The sequence below is a fragment of the Schistosoma haematobium genome, chromosome 1 (genome assembly GCF_000699445.3).
Source record: "Schistosoma haematobium chromosome 1, whole genome shotgun sequence".
Taxonomy (NCBI): Eukaryota; Metazoa; Platyhelminthes; class Trematoda; order Strigeidida; family Schistosomatidae; genus Schistosoma; species Schistosoma haematobium.
Window position 1 is genome coordinate 43966192 of NC_067196.1, and position 19980 is coordinate 43986171.

General features: G+C 37.2%; 1 protein-coding gene across 2 annotated transcripts in view; it reads left to right on the top strand.

Annotated features, from left to right (window-relative positions):
• P53 (p53 DNA-binding domain) overlaps positions 1 to 19980 on the top strand; it is a 39919-nt gene that overhangs the window by 4608 nt on the left and 15331 nt on the right. For both annotated transcript variants that reach the window (XM_051218316.1, XM_035730769.2), the window contains 3 exons: positions 519 to 641; positions 3852 to 4003; positions 12532 to 12625. Coding sequence is in view for 1 of the 2 variants with exons in the window: in XM_035730769.2 (XP_035586314.1) it covers positions 519 to 641; positions 3852 to 4003; positions 12532 to 12625 (369 nt within the window). In the remaining variant the exon portion in view is untranslated. The remainder of the gene's footprint in view (positions 1 to 518; positions 642 to 3851; positions 4004 to 12531; positions 12626 to 19980) is intronic.

A 19980-nucleotide genomic window follows, 5' to 3' on the forward strand; every position in this document is an offset into this window, starting at 1 on the left:
TCATCAAAGTTGGAGATCAACTAAAAATAATCCTTTCGTTACTCACTATTTTGTCATAGTTTAATATTTCTCAGCCGCTGTGTGTAAACATGACTTCACACAAAATGAAACCCAATCTCTCAGTGAATCAGTCTGTTGGTATTCAATTTTACACACTCCATGTTCAATCAGTGTGGCGCATATATATTGGCGCTCTCTTGTACCAATATTTATGTGTTCAAATAAATAAATAAATGTTCAATCAGTTCTCATTATCTTATGCGATTGGTTAGTTGGACATTGTGTTTGTAGTTGTGTATACTTCTAATGACTTATCAACTACAACGAAATAGCTGCCCCTAATTCTCTGGTTTGTGGCAGTTCTCTAAGTGATGTATTAATCCATCATGAGAACAATCTTAAAATTATATCTCTTTTATAACTTTTCACATTTTCGTCAACAGGCTTTTATGTATCATAGTAGCACAAACAGTTCTAGGTTGCTTAATCTCGTTCGTACTCTTGTTTTGTGCTTTCAGAATACTGGAATTTCAAGTGCACGAAATAGTTGTCCCAGTAAAATACAAAGAGTTGAAAACGAAGACTGTCAAGAGTCATACTCATCTATTATTTTTAACAGTAAAAAATATTTCATTACCATGGTTAGTCTGATAGAATTTATTTGCTTTTTCTTCACTGTTCTGTTCTTCGTCGGATAGTATTCAGTTATCGTGAATCCTAATTACTAACAGTTCCTAATCGAGTAATATTATACATTTGTTTTTCAAGTTTACACAGTTAACGCTTAAAAACACATTCAGTCATAATCAACATAAAACCTTGCACAAACGTGCGTTAGCCTAGGTTGTCATAGCAGGTCAGTCTAACGAGATGAAACTGACAAAATGAATCGTTGATGAGTAGAAGTAATTGTGATACCAATGATAATGCGATAGACTAAACTCTAGGAGTATATGTTTTGAAAAGGAGGTATTGAAAGATGTTTATGGAGGAATAAGAAACTCAAGATCTATATAAAAATAGAATGCGTCTGTACAACTGTATCACGTCACTCGATCTCTAACTATTAGTCGCGGCGATCTCGCTAACACTGACAAGGAATTCTCCGTACATCAAAACGAGTTAGTTCTATGGTCAATAACTTCATTGTGTAATCCGGAGTTTTTGTTTGGTCGTCTCTTCCGGTCTACTCTTATTCTAGATAACTTTGAAGGCACCAGATAGATATGCACCACATAAATCATTCGATTTGTGTCAGTGCTAAGATACTGCACGGGTGCCCAAACCGAACCAGGTGGTTTTATCAGGGGACCACGCCCGGAGCCTTCGACCTAAAGGTCTAATCCCCAAGACAGTGGAGCAGCGTAAGGAGATGCAGTCCCATGGTAGCCGGTGACCAACGATTGGTCCATACGCCATTTGTTTCTTCAGGATCTTGAAGCCCATGTGCACCAGTGGTTTGGAATCAGGGGTTTCCAACTCCCCTAGGTGGACCCTCCTTATTCACCAACCCCGTCAAAGCGCTGGACATTCTCTTTTTGTTATCTGAATTTCGTAAACAACAGTAATTATGCGAAAAGGCAGTGTATAGGGCTTCCATGGCAGCGGTCTTATTCACGTAGCCATGTGAGAGCATTTCGAGAGGGAGAGTTGACTCTCCCCACTCTCGGTCGTATCAGGGCATTTGGGGGCGAGGTAGGCGGTTGTCGGGCATACGTAACACATGTCCCCAAACTACCATTGGTGATTAACAACTTCACCAATCGATTTGCTGTCTGCTTAATACCTTGTATCCGACCTCAGCATTGGGTACTCAGGTACGCGAGTAATGCTCCTAAGGTGCTTATAATCAAAAGCTTGTGTCATTTCTCCTACTTTTATAGACCATTTTTCAGAATCATAAAGTAATACAAAGCGGACCGCTAAGCAGTATACTCGCACCTTGGTTGGCAGATGAACATCTCACCTACGCCGCAAATGAAGTGAGTTGGTAGAAGCCAACCGAGATTTTGGTGAACATCAACCCACCAGGGTTAATGAAACTCGATATTAATGAAATAGTCAGTCAGTCATTGGACTCAACTATTCTACTCTCAATTGGTTCAGGCATTTATGTGGACAGACCTGAAGCAACATTTCACACGTTAATGCAGGAGGAAAATCCGTTCTAAACATGGCTAAATTATTGCTTAAGATTATCAGAAGACTGCTTTTTGTCAGCAATTTTACGAAACAGAACCATATCATCTGTGTATTCTAAGTCAACAAGTGCATCTACTCGTAGGAGACCAGACTCAGACGATGAGGGCGTTGTTTCTAAGCGAATGTCTATGGCAAATATAGAAATGGAGAAACGGGACAATTTTGACGAACATCACCTGAAATTATTTTTACCAAATAGGAGTACATCATCTTATTTTGCGTGATTCAGTACAACGATATATATATATATATATATATATATATATATATATATATATATATATATATATCATGGTTTTTGAAATGCATTATTTCTCAATACTTAGAGGAACTTCGTGATATGTTTTTTAATGAATGTCTCATACCCATATTGATAATGATCAAAAGACTGCTTAATAAGGGTTGAATAGTCCAACTATGTAGAAGGACAAAATAGATTGCATAGGAGATTGTATTTGCTAAGTGGACAGTACTTCTATTCAATGTATGTTTATTGGATGTCAGAATGTTCCTGATTACATATGTGTAGACGGTTAGTTTAATTGTACGTGGCATATTGTACTACCTTGGCACGTACCCCGGTTATATTGTTCAGTGTATTAACAACTCAGTGTTTAGATATAATACTTGTGGCCTAAAATTGTGGTTGGAACATTGTCAACTTTAGCTTTTTTTCTGAAACAGGGCTAGCATAATTGACACAGCAACCGAAAACTAGTAAAATCCTTTGCAAAAAAAGTGTTCACGAATAGGGATATTATTTTTTAACGTGTAGCGATGCTTATTATTACATACCTACATGATTTGTGCTAACTTTTAGACGGGCAAATTATCTTAATCTTTCCATCTGTCCCGTCACCTTATTTGCCATTGTCAATTATTCAACTGTAACCCTGATCACTACTTTATAATTGTGTGCATGATAGTACGTGTGTGTCGATCCACTTCCTATATTTCTTATATGACTTACAGAAACTTAGTCACTTTGTTATTCCGTGTATTACTGATTTCCAATGCTTTATACAATTGTCACGTCATTCATTTGCTTTTCTACCGCTCAGTGTTAGCATGTCTGAAATATTGCGTATCCCAAATACAATTCATATTTGGCTTTTATCATTTACATTGTATCAATGTGGTTTGTTGAGAGAATGTGTACAAAGTAAATAGTACATACGTTTCTTCAGCGTCATTATGAAGTCAACAACCGTCATTAAAAACCTATTACATACACACAAGGTCTTTGTAATAAATTACTCTTGTAGGGGGATTTATAACGATATATTGTCAGCAAAAGTTCACAGAAAAGTGATCGACAACAATCATAAGTCAGACATCATTAAAGTACTGGACACTTGTGAGGTTCGATTAACTGCTTTAATAAATCATAAATATCACTTTCTTATCCGACATTGTTTTTACTAATTAATACAGATAACCATTAAAGGATTTTTGTTAACTGATATTTCTAGTTACAAAGTAGTAAAACTTTAGTGGGTGGTTTTCTAGGTCTTTTTTTCAAACATAATTTTTAATATTATCTCATTTGTAGAAAGCGATCATATACAGTTTGTCTAAAATAGTGTTTTTCAGTATAATTCCCCCCCCCGTAAAATATTTTCCTTCTTCATTCTTAAATACTTTTATAGACTGATGATCCGGAAGTAAAGTCAGCAAACACCACACTGAGGGATTTATCAGCTTTAACATCTGAAAAGTGGACATGTTCTCATTCTCGAAATCGCGCACTGAAACGTATTAAAAAGTTTTATCGGAATTTGGAAAGTTATGTTACTGACTGGTTAGTTTTTTACATAAATCATAATCTTTTTTACCTTCACAAATATTTATTGTTATATGAAATTAGATAATATGAAGGCTGAAAATAAGTGTATTAATGTAATACCCATTAATACCCGCAGTCTGTTTTTATGTTATTTTCAGTGCCTTGTCAAATGACAACTGTTGTTTTTTTCAAAATAAAACCGTTCAAGTTAAACAAATTTGGAGACCACCATTCATATAGCAAAAATCAATCATTTACTACGGTAGATGACTTATGTAAGGGGTATATGAGACCAATTGTGTTTAGTTCAATTGAGTTATACTGGATAATATGGGTTTATTGGTATATATTCTTAATCGAGTATCAGATACCTTTGATTGACAATGGTTGGAAATCAATCGGTCACAAGGAAATGGAAGAAGACATTCCTAAAAGTTGTTTTAGAACTGTGTTTAGTTTCCTACTGTTACTACTACTAATATGACTAGACTTTCATTTCCTGTCTTTTTAATTTCCTCTCCGTGTGTTGATGTAACAACTCTGGAGTTGATGTATATTTTAATCCAGATGCTAACGTTATTTGTAACTGACATTCTAAAGTACGGATTAACATACTTGAAATCATTGAGATATTTATTTGACGGCGTCCCCATCCCGTAGAAAACTAACTCGCTAAAAATACGCTAACCAGAAAAAATCATTCGAACCTTTTAAACTCTGCCCCGGGAGTCGGAAGGTCTTCATTTAGAAGAACTATGACGCCTTATGATGAAAGCCGAATTCCTTCGGAAGTTACGAGGCCGATGCCCCTTTTGACAACCAGAGCGACCATTTATTTAGGTACATGGAATGTTCGTACAATGTGGGACACCGGGAGAGCCTTCCAAATTGCTGCAGAAATGAGGAGATACAACTTAGAGGTGATTCGGATCAGTGAAACACATTGGACCCAAGCTGGACAACAAAGACTAGCTTCAGGGGAGCTTCTGTTATACTCCGGCCATGAAGAAGAAAATTCCCCACATACACAAGGAGTTGTATTGGTGCTGTCCAAACAAGCACAAAATGCACTTATAGGATGGGAATCTCATGGACCAAGGATCATCAAAGCCTCCTTCAAAACAAAGAAAGAGGGCATTTCAATGAACGTCATCTAATGCTATGCGCCTACCAACGACTACAATGAAGACGCTAAAGATCAATTCTACGATAGGCTGCAGTCAATCGTCGAGAAGTGCCCAACAAAGGACCTGACCATTCTGATGGGAGATTTCAATGCCAAGGTTGGAACGGACAACACTGGATATGAAGACATCATGGGACGACACGGACTGGGAGAAAGGAACGAAAATGGTGAGAGATTTGCAAACCTATGTGCCTTCAATAAGCTGGTCATAGGCGGCACCATATTCCCACATAAACACATACACAAAACCACATGGAATTCACCGGATCACTACACAAAACCAAATCGACCATATTTGCATCAACAAAACGTTCAGGAGGACTATAGAGGACGTGAGAACCAAGAGAGAAGCTGATATAGCATCAAATCATCACTTGCTGGTCGCCAAGATGAAATTGAAACTCAAGAAGTACTGGACAATGGGGCGGACAATATCACAAAAGTTCAATACGGCCTTTCTTCAGGATACTAACGAACTCAACAAATTCAAGATAGACCTCAGCAACAAGTTCCAGGCCTTTCATGATCTACTCAATGGAGAAGGAACTACTGTGGAGAGCAACTGGAAGGGGATCAAAGAGGCAATCCCTTCAACATTTCATGAGGTCTTGGGCCACAAGAAGCACCATCACAAGAAATGGATCACTGTTGATACACTGGATGAGATTCAAGAAAGGAGGAACAAGAAGGCAGCAATCAATACCAGTCGAACAAGAGCAGAAAAAGCCAAGGCACAAGCTGGATACACGGAAATAAACAAACAAGTGAAGAGGAGCATCAGAACCGACAAACGTAAATATGTGGAAGATTTAGCAACGACGGCGGAAAACGCTGCAAGAGAATGAAACATGAGACAACTGTATGACACGACAAAGAAACTCTCTGGAAATCGCCGCAAACCAGAACGACCAGTGAAAAGCAAGGAAGGCGAGGTAATCACCAACATTGAAGAGCAACAAAACAGGTGGGTAGAACACTTCAAAGAACTCTTGAATCGACCAGCTCCACTGAACCCACCCAGCATCGAAGCAGCACCCACGGACCTCCCAATCAATGTTGGCCCACCAACAATTGAAGAAATCAGCATGGCCATCAGACAAATCAAGAGTGGCAAAGCAGCAGGACCGGACAACATTCCAGCAGAGGCAGTAAAAGCAGACGTAGCGGCAACTGCAAGGATACTCCACATTCTCTTCAATAAGATTTGGGATGAGGAACAAGTAACAACAGACTGGAAAGAAGGACTCCTGATCAAAATACCGAAGAAAGGCGATCTCAGCAAGTGTGATAACTACAAGGGCATCACTCTTCTCTCAATACCGGGAAAAGTCTTCAACAGGGTATTGTTAAACAGGATGAAGGACTGCGTAGACGCCCAACTTCGTGACCAACAGGCAGGATTCCGTAAGGATAGATCGTGTACAGACCAAATCGCAACTCTACGGATCATTGTGGAACAATCAATTGAATGGAATTCATCACTCTACATCAACTTCATTGACTACGAAAAGGCATTTGATAGCGTGGACAGAACAACACTATGGAAACTTCTTCGACACTACGGCGTGCCTCAGAAGATAGTCAATATCATACAGAACTTATATGATGGATTACACTGCAAAATCGTGCATGGAGGACAGTTGACAAAGTCGTTCGAAGTGAAGACCGGTGTTAGGCAAGGTTGCTTACTCTCACCCTTTCTCTTTCTCCTGGTGATCGACTGGATCATGAACACGTCAACATCTGAAGGGAAGCACGGGATACAGTGGATAGCTAGGATGCAGTTGGATGATCTAGACTTCGCAGACGATCTGGCCCTTCTATCCCAAACGCAACAACAAATGCAGGAGAAGACGAACAGTGTGGCAGCAGCCTCAGCAGCAGTAGGTCTCAATATACACAAAGGGAAAAGCAAGATTCTCCGATACAACACAGCATGCACCAATCCAATCACAATTGACGGAGAAGATTTGGAAGATGTAAAAACCTTTACGTATTTGGGCAGCATCATTGATGAACATGGTGGATCTGATGCAGATGTGAAGGCGCGGATCGGCAAAGCAAGAGCAGCATATTTACAACTGAGGAACATCTGGAACTCAAAGCAACTGTCAACCAACACCAAGGTCAGGATTTTCAATACAAATGTCAAGACAATTCTACTGTATGTGGTGGAAACTTGGCGAACTACGAAAGCCATCATCCAGAAAATACAGTTGTTTATTAACAGTTGTCTACGCAAAATACTTCGGATCCGTTGGCCGGACACTATCAGCAACAACTTAATATGAAAGATAACAAACCAGATTCCAGCGGGGGAAGAAATCTGGAAGAAGTGCTGGAAGTGGATAGGACACACATTGAGGAAAGCACCGAACTGCGTCACAAGGCAAGCCCTCACATAGAATCCTCAAGGCCAAAGGAAAAGAGGATTACCAAAGGACACATTACTCCGGGAAATGGAGATAGACATGAGAAAAATGAACAAGAATTGGATGGAACTAGAAAAGAAGGCTAAGGATAGAGTGGGTTGGAGAATGCTGGTCGGCGGCCTATGCTCCATTGGGAGTAACAGGCGTAAGTAAGTAAGTAAGGTTGTAGGTATATCGATTTAAATAGAAAAGTGGTTTTTGTCACGGATTGGCATCAACTGATAATAACTCGTGACAAAACACGCCATAAACTCCTTCTGTGTTCTAAGCTAAGGGACCAAATTTGACATGTCTATTAATTATGTCTGGTCCCACATGGTGACTCATCCTAGGCTCTACAACTATTGTGTGGTTAATTGATAAATTGTGTTTGCCTGAAGCAAAACATGACTCATATGACCTTCTGTTATAGCCCAAAGCCGCCAATCAGAAGCAGCGAGTTATCGATCGAACCAAGGACGCGTAAAACACGTACGAGCAGTCTAGACCCCTGCTTTCGCCTAGCCCAGCCAGTTAAGCCCAGAACGCCAATCTCAGCCTCTGCAATATGAATCATTATATTTCAAACATACTGAGTTTATGTACCAACCAAACAGACCACAACGTACCAATAAAATATGAAACAACATTTGTACGAGAACTAGCCAGATGTGGCTGTGAATGAGGGAGGCAGTGACTAATTGACAAGGAACAATTCAAGAATGGAAAATCGTATAATAACAGTTCATAGGTTAAAATAAAGCTTATGATAAGATGAACATGAATATGAATAGTTTAATTAATTGACAATTATACGATAAAAATATACGCACAGTTTTGGTCCATCAATAGATCCCAAAAGTTACCATTCATTATTCTTGTCGGGACATAACACTTTCGTACCTGTGTGACATATGTATTAAATCTAGTCTATGAAAACAGTTAATCGCACTTTGGTTGATTAATCACATTGCTTACAATAATTTACACTGACAGTAGTGGTCACGTTTTTCATTGGCGTTACAATGTTATGTAATTTGGAAGAAGTGTATAATAGAAAAGTGAATGATGGATTACAGATTGATTGGCAAGTTTTTTTTTTCTTCTGAATAACCACCAAGTGAATTTAAACTTCACCCTATTGCACAAGCAGTTGGCTATCAGGACTCAGTAGCTAAGTGGTTAACGCTATGGCGTTTGAAGCGAACGATACTGGGTCCGAATCTCAAATAGGACGAGACGCATGTCATGGATTCCACTGCTAGCTACTATCCATCTTTGCTTATAAAACTTGTGACTTAAGGCAATATCAAGGTGATCCGCACAGGATGCACATATACCGACAATAGACTGATTAATTGCAGTCCTAATTAGCAATTGGAAGATACAAGCAAACAACACCAATTGAACTTATCACAGTCTATTCTGTCGTGTTTGCTCTTAATCTGTTTACAGCCGTATTTTTATGATATAATATTAAATAGTAGACATGTGTTATGCAAATACAATTGTAAGCAGCCTAGGAGAAGTCATAAAACTAGGTGAATTCATATTGTTCTAACATTCAAGTTCATTAAGAGAGCTAATTCTCTGAAAACCTTTTCTGTAAAATACTGAGAAGCTTGGTTAAAAATAATTGAGCTAACATCTAACTACGTGACAGTCATCATATTTTACCGATGAAATAAATGAAACCATGCAGTTCTCTACTTAACAAATTGTAACTACTCGTGATTTTGTTTATCGTAATGCTATAATATCAATTCCAGAATTGCTCCTATTAGTTGGGATTTGAATTTCGACTTAATGAAGTTCATACTCAAAACTACGTGTCTTTACATTTAAATTGACCGAAAAATTGAACAGTTTGCTTGCAAATGTTTTCAGATTATGAAGATTATCTTCTCAATAACAAATAGAATTCAGTCAATTGTACGTATTTAAAGCGTTGATTCAGACTACTGTCTGTTTAAATTTGTTAGATTTTTTTCCAAACACTGTGGAATCTATCGACCACCATACTTGTGAGCAGATTCCGATGAAACCGTTCACGTGCTAAATATCATAGGATGAGCATAGTTTCGTTCTTTAAATTACTTAAATAACAGGTGAAATCTCGTTTAAAACAGAAATACCTAAGATTTTTTCCCTAAAATAATTTCAACCTATCCAACTTTTAACGTATTCTTAAATTACCTGGTTGATTACGTTTTCCTATCCCCAGACTCGACGAAGTAGTGATTTTGTATCAACAAGGAATAATTGTAATCAGAAAATGAATATGGTCTTCCTGTATGACTGATACTGATACAATGCAGGGACTTCTTGACACATTCGGGGATAACATACAGATGTTTGAAAATCGGTTTTCATCAGTTAGTATTCGATTATATAGTATAGCAGAAAAGATTGCATTAATTCATTATTAGGTGTTAACATTTGGTAGTTGCAGACTGTTTATGCTATTGCTCACTATGAGATAAAGACTTATTTTATTCTTAAATTTCAAAAATGTATTCCTGTTTTTGACAATAGCCTTGAAAAATCATTATCCGTGGCATAGATAGTAGTAGGACCACATATACCAATCCTCATGTTTCATCAACGAAACCAAAGTGAATACAACGTAGGACAACCGTTTTTTTGTTAAGTGATCACTGTATCTAGATAAATTCAATTGAATAAAACAAATTGTTCATGTTACATCTATCTGGATAACCAATTTACTCACCAGCCAAGTAGAAACAATGATTATGTTCACCTTAGTGACTAATCTGGAGATATGTTCTCGAAATCCTATCTGGAGGTCGTGACTAGTGAAGTTCAACCATGTCAGATATCACCGATGGCGTTTAATAGTCGTCGCACACATATCACGAGTTTACTGACACTCAAAACGCGGAGTGATTATGCACTGACTCGGAGGTCTGAAGTTGGAAGTGCGCTCACTGTAAGGCCTGGAAGTCTTAAATTCAACCTCCAGGTAGGGTTTTAGGTGTCCGATTCTTAGGCGTCTCAGACTAGGACAAAATATTCTTTGCTTTTTGATGGTTATTCAACTAAAATCAATCTGTTGTAAACAATTGCTAATTCAATTTGATTTGGTTTTAGCAACCGTCGATTCATGATTATACTATATAATATTTCATTACTTACACTCAAGCCTTGAAGAGGAAGGTTGATTATGAATACAGTGGTCTTGGGTGCTGTTAGAGGTATGAGGGCGCTTATCACTTCCCGGTTGCCCACACCGTGGAAGGGTTCTTCTGGAGGTACCTGAAAAGGAAATTGGATTAGAAGCGGTCTCAGTGACCTGAGAGCGTGACCGCAGTGCCCAAGGGACAACTGCTTGAAGCCGGTCGCGCACGGCCTTTTCGTGGGAGGTTTTTGACGTGTTAGCTCCGTTCTTCAAAGGGCCTTACCGCCGGAGACGGAAATCCGTGAGGTAAGGTGAGGTGTGAATCTTTAGGGTCGACCTTTTCTAACCCCACCCCTCCTTGTGGGAAGGCAGCATCGCTGTCATGCTGGTTGTCTGAAGGAAACACCTTACTGCTGTCACACCTCTGTACAGTCAGCAGTACGACTTCGCCTTCGGACCTTGGGTTTGTTGCTTTTAGTCTTACCGCTCTTCAACCGACCTGTCTGACATGGTAGGACCTTGAGGAATGGTTGTTCCAGCCAGTATAGCTCGGTTGCTTCATCACGATAGGCAAGCCCGACCACCACGTCAAGGTAGCAACAACGGTCGGGTTAGACGCAGGGTATTAGGGAATGATGGTAAATCTGTTGATGAGGTTATGAATCTTCATCGACTGAGATGGTTGGGCCACGTGTTACGTATGCCTGAACACCGATTACCACGACGTGCAATGCTATCCGGTATTGGAAATGGTTGGAAGAAAGTTAGGGGCGGCCAAACCAAAACGTGGCATCAGTGCTTGAAGTCAGTAACTTCTAGTCTGAGCCATGTTGGTAGATGCAGACTACTTGGTTGGGGTCCGCGTGACTATCGTAACCAATGGTTGGAGACTCTTGGTGACATGGCTCAGAATCGATCACAATGGCGTCGGTGTATACACTCCCTGTCTTCCCTTAAACTAAGAGATTAAAATCGCTTCATATCTTTCTTTCTACGAACCAATTCTTTCTTCTTGTACTATATCTCTATATGCAATCTTTCTCTTATATATTACTACCTTTGACCTAACCACTGCTATGAATCCGGTGTTCATCTTGTTGTGCTGATGCGGTATGGCAACCTGGACCGATGCACATATGTGCCTGGTCCTACGTTGTAGCTGACTGACACTCAAGCCTTCTTACTGGTAACACGTTTGTGAAGGTTTAAAAAGTTTGCGATTTCTTAGCCGATAATTGGAACTTATCCGTTGTTGACGTATGCTAAAATATTTGCTCATGCTTTGAAGATGTTTATTATTCGTATAGTTACTGCTACGTCTTCTTGACCTGATATCGATTTGTACTTTTTACTCATTGTGTTCACTTGTATAATTTATTTCATCGTTGTGATTGATTCACCAATTGCCTTGCTTAGTTTAACATTAACATTTTTCATATATGGATTATTCATGAAGTTTTCGTTGTCCTTCTGGACAACTTCATCAACGCAAGCTTTAAACAGAAATGAGTTATTTAAATTTCTGTCCATGTAACTGATAGCTTATTGATAGGATTTTGTTGACTGTTGTCTTGTTGTTTATTGATTGGAAGGACAATAAAAGCTCTATGTCTAAACTAACCAACTGAGAGGACAAAATTCCATCAAAATCATCCAACTGAACTATAAATCTGCACCAAATCAAGATATTCAGATAATCATTGTTAATCATTAATAGTTAGTTGTTTTATATATTGATATGCAAACGAAAGACATGTTAAATAATAAAGTAATTCTTTTGAATGTATTTTCATTATTGTCAATACAGTACCGTTAAAGAGTTATCTAGAAAAGGAAATGATTACATTCCACCCCAGGGATCTCAAGATAGTACAAGTTCAACTTCATCTACAGCTGATAAGGTTAGTCAGTGTTTTATAGAAAAAACTTTGATCTTATTATCAGTTACTTTTGTTTTAGTCATATTGTAAAACATGACATTAGGCAGAGGAGTTCTGCAATCTGAACTGTCTTCGAGACTGACCACCAAGTGTTCTGCTAACTCCGTGCTTTGATGCAGTGAAACTCCTCATTCTGTCTGGTAATTGCTACAACTTCCATGTCATGTTCCGCTACACACTACTTACAAACACCTTCATGGGTAGCGTCCACTACAATACTAGTGTTTACACTTAGTAAAGGGGATTTTTCTTCTCAATATGTGTGCTTGTTTTCTGGGTTATAAATACACGTACATTTCCCCTCAGCTTATGTCCTGGGTAAAAATAATTGGAATAATTAGTATTTAAACTTTTATTCACTATTAAACTATGTTGTAAATTCGGATTAAACTGCAGACTTTCACTAAGATTTCACGCTTTATCTAAACCAGCATTAATGATGATGTGATTCAAGACGCAGACGCAGTAGATCGATACTTATCCAGTTTAAATTCAAAACCAGGAACCTTTATATGTTACTAATACGTTCAAATTATTACTAAGAACCGTACTTCAATTAAGGCGTTTGTTAGAACATTCCATCAAACCAGAGATTATGAAAAGGGCTAACAGACAGACAAAACAACATTTGTCTGAATTGAGCATTTAGGGTGAGGGGTCCCCACTATCAGAACCTAAACTACTGAATATCCATGACCAAATGATCATATGACCGTCTCGGTCATTCATAAAATGTAGTGAGTAACTAGTCATTGGACAGATGAAATGCAATAAAAAGTAGAGTTAAAACATTGTTAGTGACTTATATAGGCCAAAGGGTATATCAAATGAAAGTAGTGAAAAAAGGAGTGACATATGTTATAGATGATATAACTTGTTAGAACTACGCACGTATACAGAACTTATGTTTATTAATAAGGTGAAGCTTATTCAACAATGTATTATTATATCCTAGCTAATCAGATTTCGCAGTTTTAAATCTTGATTGATTATCAAAATAAATAGTCAATCATTTTTTGAAAATTCAGGATATGAGATTATAATTATTAACAAATTAGTACTTATATTATTATTTCGATAATGCAATGAGAAGACGAAGGGTATCAAGATTATGTGATGTTTGCGCAATACATTTTACACAATCTGATCACACATATGAGAACTAAGAGGTCAACTAGACGGATTAAAGGTAAGCCGTAACAAAGATAAGTACATTCACTTGGCATTGTTTACTTGAATCTTCTCACTGATGTTTAGGACTACAGTTGATCAGTCTCATTGGCATATGTGCATACTGTGGACTTAGTGGGTAAGTGGATAACGCCATAGCATTTGAAGCGAACGGTATTGGGTTCTAGTCCCAGAGTGAACATCAACTCTGAGATACAGGTACATCCAGCTGACGAGTCCCAAGTAGGACGAAACGCGCGTCCTGGATTTCACTGCTAGCCACTATTCATCTTTGTCTATAAGTAAAGTACACAAAAACAATGTGACAACCACTCTGGATAATAAATCAGTATTACCAGGGTAGGTTAAGTGTAAGGACAAATTGTTTTTGAACACATAAATAGGGTTTCAGTTCCCATATAGCCAAGGTTTCAATAAACTTTAGTACGCGCCCTTGAAGGCTTTTGTACAACAAGACAAATGCTAACTTGATATCAACCTTATGACCAGTATCAACCAAATGTTTGGCAATGGGAGATGTCTGTCTATCCTGTGATCTTATTTGATCGTTGGAATTCATTTGTCTATGCGGCCATTTGATTATGTGTTCCGTCACCCTTACTTGCAGACCACGTTTGCTGATTTAAGTCTCCGTTTCTACATGAGACTATTTGAGTCGTCTCTAAATGGTAACATGATGTAAACTCACTTTTTAGGTGCCAGAAGCGTCATAGGTCTAATCGTGTTGTAACTGTTCCAGCGGTTTGTAAATTTAAGTGGATAACTATTATTCATTAATGTTTCAGTCAAGAGCTTTGGAATTACTTCAATAGTATCGCTAGTACAAATATGATTGATTCTATCGAATAAGCTCTTTATTAATTCACATTTGTAATGAATTGGGCAGTGACTATGCAAATTATGATATTGCCCTGTCCATGTCGGCTTTCTATATACAGAACATTCTGTGGAACCACCATCTCTTCTACTAATCAGCACGTCTAAAAAAGGAAGTTGGTTATTCTTCTCTCCTTCGCATGTAAGAGAAATATGCTTTTGACTTGTGTTGAGTTCTTTAACAAGCAATTCAGATTTTTACGTTTATCCCCTATGATTATTATGTATTAAACGTACCGTTTATACAGACTCATCTTTTGAATTGAGTCTTCAGCTAGATCTTCAATATATCCTATAAACACATCAGCCAGTACGGGCGTATACTAAGGTTTATTGAGACCTTGACTATACGGAAATTGAAACCGTCTTTATGCGTTCAAAAACAATTTATCCTTACACTTAACCTACCCTGGTAGTACTGACTTATTATCCAGGGTGGCTGTCATATTGTTTTATGTACTTTATTTTTCTTTGTTATGGCTTACCTTTAATCTGTCTAGTTGACCTTTTAGTTTTTATATAAAAATGTCTTAACAAGTATATGTGTGATCAGATTGTTCAAAATGCATTGCGCAAATATATCTCATAATCTTGTTACCCTTCGTCTACACATTGCATTATCGAAATTTACTAAAGGAACTAATTTTTTTCTCACGCACTCTCACCTATATATTTATCCTGATTATTCATCACACAATCTCAACCGATTGTAGTACATACATCAAATATTTGTGATTTCAAAATTTATAAACTCCAACTTGCGAACTTATTTTAAAAATTATCTTGTAACCACTCCCCATTATGACTAAATAAATGTTCATAATTGATTGATTCTCGTTCATTCATATTTGTGTTCTATTCAGTTTACTTCGATACACTCCCATATGAATTTAGTCATTTTGCTTTGTAATAATCTTGTTGTAGTGTTGTTTCCAGGGTTTGAAAGTTATATTTTATACAAGAATACAGATTGGTTGTTGAGATTTTTTTGTACTTTTTATATCTCATTCGCACTAGATTACGATGGTTACGTAACAGATACTAATGTTTTTAAGAATAAAAGTTCATTTTCGTACAATATTCGTCTAATTAAGGTCAATCAATTTTTTTCAGTTAAATGTGATATCGTTTAATGTAAGATAGATACTTGATGCTGGTTTATGTAGACTTCGTTAGACGACTGTTGAGGGCCATAGGGAAATGTTTTGGCTTAGTATTGAGACTATTCATCGTTGACATCTACGACCCTACCAGTCGTTTCTAACTTCCTAGCGTAATTATGAACTGGGATGTTTAGTCACATAGACTAAAAATTATTTTTAATCAAACTTGATCTGTAGTAATTGCTAGATGATATGACATTGGTTACTGCTGATGTCTTAATTAGCATAATTGTTAGATTCAAGTATATATCATTGTATATTCTAGATCAATTAAGGAGGAAGAATGTATTTGTAAAATCTCAGCGAGAAAATTTGACGTAAATCCAACGTTTCGCCTGGCAATCTGGTCCAAGCTTTTTCAAGGAAATATAATCAAACATGAAAATTATCGAATATAAATAGGTACATGGTTCTCAGGTTCACTGTATACTGAATAGGTCATCCAATCAACGTTAACAATGTTTAAAGTAGGTATTTGCATTATTGTGTAAGAGACATGTGTTGTGAAACGAAGTGTCAAGATAACAAATTGTGTGTATACGTAAGTGAGAAGATAATAGTTAGCTCATAGTCCAATTGACAGATATGAAGAAAAACAACAGACATAAAGGTCATAATAATAAAAACTGAATAATAATCAAGAAAACTTGTATAAGGCAGTAATAATAATAACCGATTAGTTTAAAATTGTAAAATAATAAATCTTAAAAAAATTCAGTAATAATCAAATAAAAGTGCAGAAAGAAAAAACAACCCAGAAACACACCCATTAAGGGAATTAGGGCCAAGGAAGGATGAGAGTTTGGACGAATCGTTTCTGTCACCCATCAATTCAACTTACCTTAGAAGCAAACAATCAACTTCATTTTCTTGATTTCCGATTGAAAAGAATGCCGAATGGTTTCTTACAGAGATATATATAGATAACCTACCTGGAATGTACAATGCACGAATTCTCATAGTTGGGTCACACTGAGTAGAAAGAGGAACTTAATTCACTCTATCCTCTAGGATCAAGCGAATTTCTACCAATGGCACAATAGATGAGGAACTATCTCAACTTTGAAAAACTCTCATTGGAAATGGCTATCAACCTAGATTCTTCGACAGCAACTTAACACCTAGACTTCATGAAAAAGTATCGACAGTACGGAAAAAAACTTGTTTATGAATATGGAATTTAGAGGAGACACGGCTGCTGAAACCTTAAATAAACGGATTTCAACATCGTTGAATAAAACGTTCTACGCAGTCAAACTCCGAATTGTTTTCTCTAGCCGACCGACCATTCTAGGATGTGTTAAAGATAAACTTCCGCTTTAAGTCACATCAATGTGTATTTATAAATTTACTTGTTCATGTGGGGCACGTTACATAGGCCGCACAAAGCGATCCCTGTCCAAACGCATCTCAGAACATTATCCGGCTTGGCTTTTAAGAGGAGAATGTAAAACAATTACTAGTTCTATACAGGTGCATTTAATCAACTGTGGACAAATCGCTCCAAAAGATTCTTTTAAAGTAATCTACAGAGTCAAAGGAACTGGATCAAACGGGTGTCGAATCAATATTCTATGCACTGCTGAGGTACTGACAATCCACGAACTCAAGCCTGAACTTTGCGTGCAGAAACAATTCGTCCAAACTCTCATCCTTCCTTGGCCCTAATTCCCTTAATGGGTGTGTTTCTGGGTTGTTTTTTCTTTCTGCACTTTTATTTGATTATTACTGAATTTTTTTAAGATTTATTATTTTACAATTTTAAACTAATCGGTTATTATTATTACTGCCTTATACAAGTTTTCTTGATTATTATTCAGTTTTTATTATTATGACCTTTATGTCTGTTGTTTTTCTTCATATCTGTCAATTGGACTATGAGCTAACTATTATCTTCTCACTTACGTATACACACAATTTGTTATCTTGACACTTCGTTTCACAACACATGTCTCTTACACAATAATGCAAATACCTACTTTAAACATTGTTAACGTTGATTGGATGACCTATTCAGTATACAGTGAACCTGAGAACCATGTACCTATTTATATTCGATAATTTTCATGTTTGATTATATTTCCTTGAAAAAGCTTGGACCAGATTGCCAGGCGAAACGTTGGATTTACGTTAAATTTTCTCGCTGAGATTTTACAAATACATTCTTTTTTTTTAATGTCTCACATCAACTCGGCGCCCAAATACTGTGAAACTATTTGATCAAATTTAGACGAAAGTCCTTATTTCTAGATCAGTTGTTCGGTTTAAATCATTCATCATTGTGCGGAGTTCTTAAATAGACAAAAAACTCTTCTTGTGTCGGTTAACGTATGAGGGATTATATTTCATTACAACAGAGAGCGTTCTTTTCGATAAATTCTTATCGAGTCCTACATTCAAAACTCAAATCAGTGCTCCAAACAGATGGCCCAATTTGGGGCATATACATTTTTAAAAAATCACGACATACAGAGATCCGGAATTTCTCGAATATTTGCTCCACAGTGGTAGTTAAATTGATGGGTGTAAAAGGGGGTGACTTGTCGCTTTAATCGGTGCGTACGTTAAAAGTTGTTTTTCCTGTTTAGTTTCCTTCCTTATGATCCATCTACTATCTTTGTAAGTAGATCTTCTAGAACGAATGACTCCAGGTGAACATAATACACCCTTTTCATCTAATTATGGACTACCCACTTTATTTTGTAAAGTACTGGTTTAATTCATATATTCTATAAATAATAATAGTGCTAGTTGGAGGCAGCCTACTGGAAACCGTAAGCCTTGGTTTTGTGCTAGTTGCCATTCCCCATCAAGACGTATCTGGAGTCTTGGAGATATTTCCATCTATAAAGTTCGAACCAGCGTCATTGGCTCTACAGTCTAATATGTTACAATGAGCTATTCGGGTCCCAATCGATTTGCTCTCATAGAAAGAATCAATTATCTCAAGACTGCGAGTACGTTTTCCTGACGATTGCTACAAAACCTAGGTTCATGGCATCCTGCCAACTGCTCCCAACTAACATCTGCTCATCGTGCACGCTGTGGAGTCCCACTGGTGGCCACATTGGAGCTTGATCAATAGAATTCGATCACGGCTATGGTCCAAATAATTACGACATTGGTCACTATTCAACATTCAGTTTGTATTAAGCTTGACTCATACTTATTTTGTGATCACCTGACCTTGAGCCTGCAATGTCTGGAAAATAAAAGTACACTGAGCAGACAGATTAAATCTTACGATTCTTCAGTGCTAAAGGTTAACATTATCTTATGGGAAATTTAACTAAATCAATAATTCTATTCCCAACTATATCATGTGGTCACTTTTTAATAATAGACAATTCATATCAGAAATTTAGATCATATTATTCATCTGTTTCCTATTGGTACTTATGTTATACAGGCGAGACTATAATTTATGGACTGCCTGTGAGGGATACTAAAGCGGCTATTAAAAGCAACCCCTTTCTAGGGTCGAGAAAAGGTTATAAATTGATGTGATAGGTTGTGATTGAGAAATTGAAATATTAGTTACGTTTAGACAATTAACTAACATTTTATCCTGTAACATTTTACTGGATCATTGTGGTATTTAATTCGCAACAACTAAAGTGCAGCCATTTGTAATTGAGAACTTTCTTTGGTTAATATTTATTAACCTCCCTAGCGTAATTCGATTCAAATTGTCATATTATTTAATTTAATTTTGTTAATATGCAAGCGCCCCATAATTTTCTACTGGTAATGATACTTCCAAATGTAAATTCATTCTTCAAAGTCAGTCGGTCGTTTACAGCGTAGAACCAAGCACATATATGTATCGGTCCAAGTTGCCATACCTCATTAACACAACAAGATGAACACCAAATTCATGGAAGCAGTTGCTTCAGCTGTATAGTAATATGTAAAAAAATATTGCATATAAGGATATGATACAAAGACAACTAGTTCGTAGGAAGAAAGGTATAAAGTAATTCTAATCTCATGATTTAAGAAAAGATAAAGTGTATGCACCAACGCGATTGTGATCGATTCTGAGCCATGTCACACAGAGTCCTTCAAAGCACCGACAATCGTTTG